Source organism: Anomaloglossus baeobatrachus, chromosome 4 (assembly GCF_048569485.1).
Source record: "Anomaloglossus baeobatrachus isolate aAnoBae1 chromosome 4, aAnoBae1.hap1, whole genome shotgun sequence".
Taxonomy (NCBI): domain Eukaryota; kingdom Metazoa; phylum Chordata; class Amphibia; order Anura; family Aromobatidae; genus Anomaloglossus; species Anomaloglossus baeobatrachus.
This window is the reverse complement of record NC_134356.1, coordinates 663,862,851-663,865,963: the sequence shown is the minus strand read 5'-3', so window position 1 is coordinate 663,865,963 and position 3,113 is coordinate 663,862,851. Positions and strand designations below refer to the sequence as shown.

At 60.3% G+C, this 3,113-nt stretch overlaps 1 protein-coding gene across 1 annotated transcript; it reads left to right on the top strand.

Annotated features, from left to right (window-relative positions):
- The first annotated feature begins 200 nt into the window (after positions 1-200).
- On the top strand, positions 201-2,747 carry JUNB (JunB proto-oncogene, AP-1 transcription factor subunit). Its single transcript, XM_075346600.1, has one exon. It carries the CDS (start codon positions 300-302, stop codon positions 1,152-1,154), a length of 855 nt encoding a protein of 284 aa, XP_075202715.1. The 5' UTR covers positions 201-299; the 3' UTR covers positions 1,155-2,747.
- Positions 2,748-3,113: the final 366 nt, after the last annotated feature.

Here is a 3,113-nt window from a genome sequence, read left to right as displayed (position 1 = left end):
CCTCCCGGGCGCCCCCTGACAACCTCCCCCTCCTCCCTCCTGTTTACAAGCAGCACGAGTTTCCTGGCACTGACGTCACACGCACGCCTCCCCTCTCCTCACGTCTACAGCCGTGACGTCTCTGACACCCGGGCCAATCAGCGCTCGGCTTGTCGCTTCCGGGGGCCGGGCTCTGGTATAAAGCCTCTGGCGCCTGAGCGAGACCTGTCAGATGAGAGCTGAGCGTCCCGGGAGTCAGCGCCGCTAGTGCCGGGAGATTCGTGTCCGCCGCCCGCTTACCGCGACTTTCCCGCCTTCTCATGTGCTCCAGGATGGAGCAGCCGTTCTACCACGATGACTCCATGCTGTCCCCGTACTCCCGGCCGGAGCAGTCCCTGCTGAAGTCCGGTCTGGCCTCCCTCACCGACCAGTACCGGGCGCAGAAGCCTGACATGTCTTACTACGCGGAGCAGCCGAGCCTGAAGATGTCCGCCCCGGAGCTGGAGAGACTGATCATCCACAGCGGCCCCGGCGTCATCAACAGCCCGGCCGGGGGGCAGCTGTACTACCGGGGCGGCACGGAGGAGCAGGAGGGCTTCGTGGACGGCTTCGTGCGGGCGCTGGACGATCTGCACAAGATGAACCGGGAGCCGCCACCGAACGTGTCCCTGAGCGGCGGGGGCAGCACCGTGTCCCCGGTCACCGCCGGCGGCGCCCTGTTCGGGGGAGACCCGGCCGTCTACACCAACCTGTCCGCCTACAACTGCTACCGCCAGCCGTCCGCCACCATCAGCTACCTCCCGCCCGCCGCCACCGGCTACGGCCCGGGCCCGCTCTTCAAGGAGGAGCCGCAGACCGTCCCGGAGGCCGGCGGCAGCAGAGACAGCACCCCGGCCCCGATGTCCCCCATCAACATGGAGGAGCAGGAGAAGATCAAGGTGGAGAGGAAGCGGCTGCGGAACCGGCTGGCGGCCACCAAGTGCCGCAAACGGAAGCTGGAGCGGATCGCGCGCCTGGAGGAGAAGGTGCGGGAGCTGAAGAGCGAGAACAGCGGCCTGAGCGGCACCGCCGGGGCCCTGCGGGAGCAGGTGGAGCAGCTGAAGGGCCGGGTGCGGGAGCATGCCAGGCACGGCTGCCAGCTGCTGCTGGGGGGCAAGGGGCACCCGGTGTACTGAGCGATCACAGACTCATGGGGGTCCGCCCCCGAGGATCTGCAGCTGGCTGCCCCGCCCACTCACTGTGGTCCCGCCCCCGAGGATCTGTCTGCTGTCTATAGACTGTCCTGCAACATCCAGGTGGCATCAGATGACTGCAGCGCCCCCTGCTGTCTAAGGACTGATCTACAGAGTGGTTTATGGACTGACCTGCACCATCCAGGGGTGTGTAAAGGACTACAGCGCCCCCTACTGTCTATAGAGGGGTCAATCACCACCTCCTACTGACCTGCACAATCCAGAGGTGGTTAAAGGACTACAGCGCCCCCTACTGTCTATAGAGGGGTCCATCACAGCCTCCTACTGACCTAAAACATCCAGAGGTGGACAAGGACTACAGCGCCCCCTATTGTCTATAGAGGGGTCCATCACCGCTCCTTGTGACCTGCACCACCCAGGGGTCAACATGGACTGCAGCGCCCCCTATGGTCTACAGGGTGCTGCCTACACTCTAGAGGGTCCATCACAGCCCCCTACTGACCTGCACCATCCAGGGGGCAGGGGTGGCAGATGACTACAGCGCCCCCCAGGACTGATTTATAAAGTGCCCAGAGGCGCCCTCTGCTGTCTGTGGACCTGCAGCATCCAATGGGCGTTGTTGGCAGGGGGTGATCACGACTACAGCGCCCCCTGCTGTCTATTGACTGATTCTACCAGAGGTTCGGAGAATGCCCCCTCTTGAGCCACCACATCCAGTTGGACGATGCCGCCCCGTCTATAGACTCTGATCTGCCCTGAGCGGGTGAAGAGGGCACAGCTCAGAGACTTTGCTGGGGTGATGCCAACCATCCATGGTATTGCTGCTCTAAGGGCCATGACTTGGGAGAGACTCCCTGACCTCTTTACTGGGGGGAACTACAAGTCCCAGTAGTTTTCATTTCCAATCCTGAGACTTGTGGCCCTTCCGGTAATCAGGTGCTGGGAGTCTATTAACCCTTCTTCTGCCACAAGGTTAAGGCGACCCAGTGCCCACGTGGCAGCGGCAGGGTTAATCCTCGCCGTGCGCTGACTAATCCCTTCCCCCGCCAGCACTTAATGTCTTCCTAATTTATGTTGTATCACGATGTGAAATGAGGAAGCGGCCGCCGGTCACGTGACTGGTATCGAGGAGGGGGGAGGGTGACGCTGGCACAGCCCCTGGTGTAGGCACCATCCTCGCCAGTCACGCACTGTAACAGGGACTGCGCCAGACTGGCGACCACGACAAGTGCAAATATTGGATTTCTTCCAGTGTGAGGTTTACAGACCAACGTTGTGACTCCTATTGATGGGGGTGCTTGCTGTGCGGAGGTAATGGTCCTGCTGGGCAGGCCGGGGAGCGCACAGCGAGCCCTCCTGTGTAGAGACGGGCAGGGGGGCTCCGCAGGCCTCGGACCCCCTCCTGCCCCTCTAGGTAATAAGTATTTAATGCACAGTAGATTATTTAAGGTACTTGTTAGCCGGAGATTTCTTGGATGTGTCGGAGCTTATTTTTGTCTGTTTTTATACCGCGCTGTCTCCAGACGTTTTCTATGTCTTGTTTCTGTATTTAAGTAAATGATTGTTTACAGATGATGTCGCCTGTCTGCTGCATTTATTACACCGCGTCTGATGATGGGAGTCGTAGTGCGGGGCAATCACCCCCAATAAGTCTCTGGGAGGGGGGAATATACATGTAAATAAGGAGCACTGCCTCCAGGGAGCAGCCAGGGCCGACATTACCCCCAACAAGTCTCTGGGAGGGGGGAATATACATGTAAATAAGGAGCACTGCCTCCAGGGAGCAGCCAGGGCCGACATTACCCCCAACAAGTCTCTGGGAGGGGGGAATATACATGTAAATAAGGAGCACTGCCTCCAGGGAGCAGCCAGGGCCGACATTACCCCCAACAAGTCTCTGGGAGGGGACTGGGATATACATGTAAATAAGGGGCACTGCCT

Coding starts and splice junctions, on each gene's coding strand:
- JUNB (XM_075346600.1), top strand. CDS start 300: ATGTGCTCCAGGATGGAGCAGCCGTTCTACCACGATGACTCCATGCTG.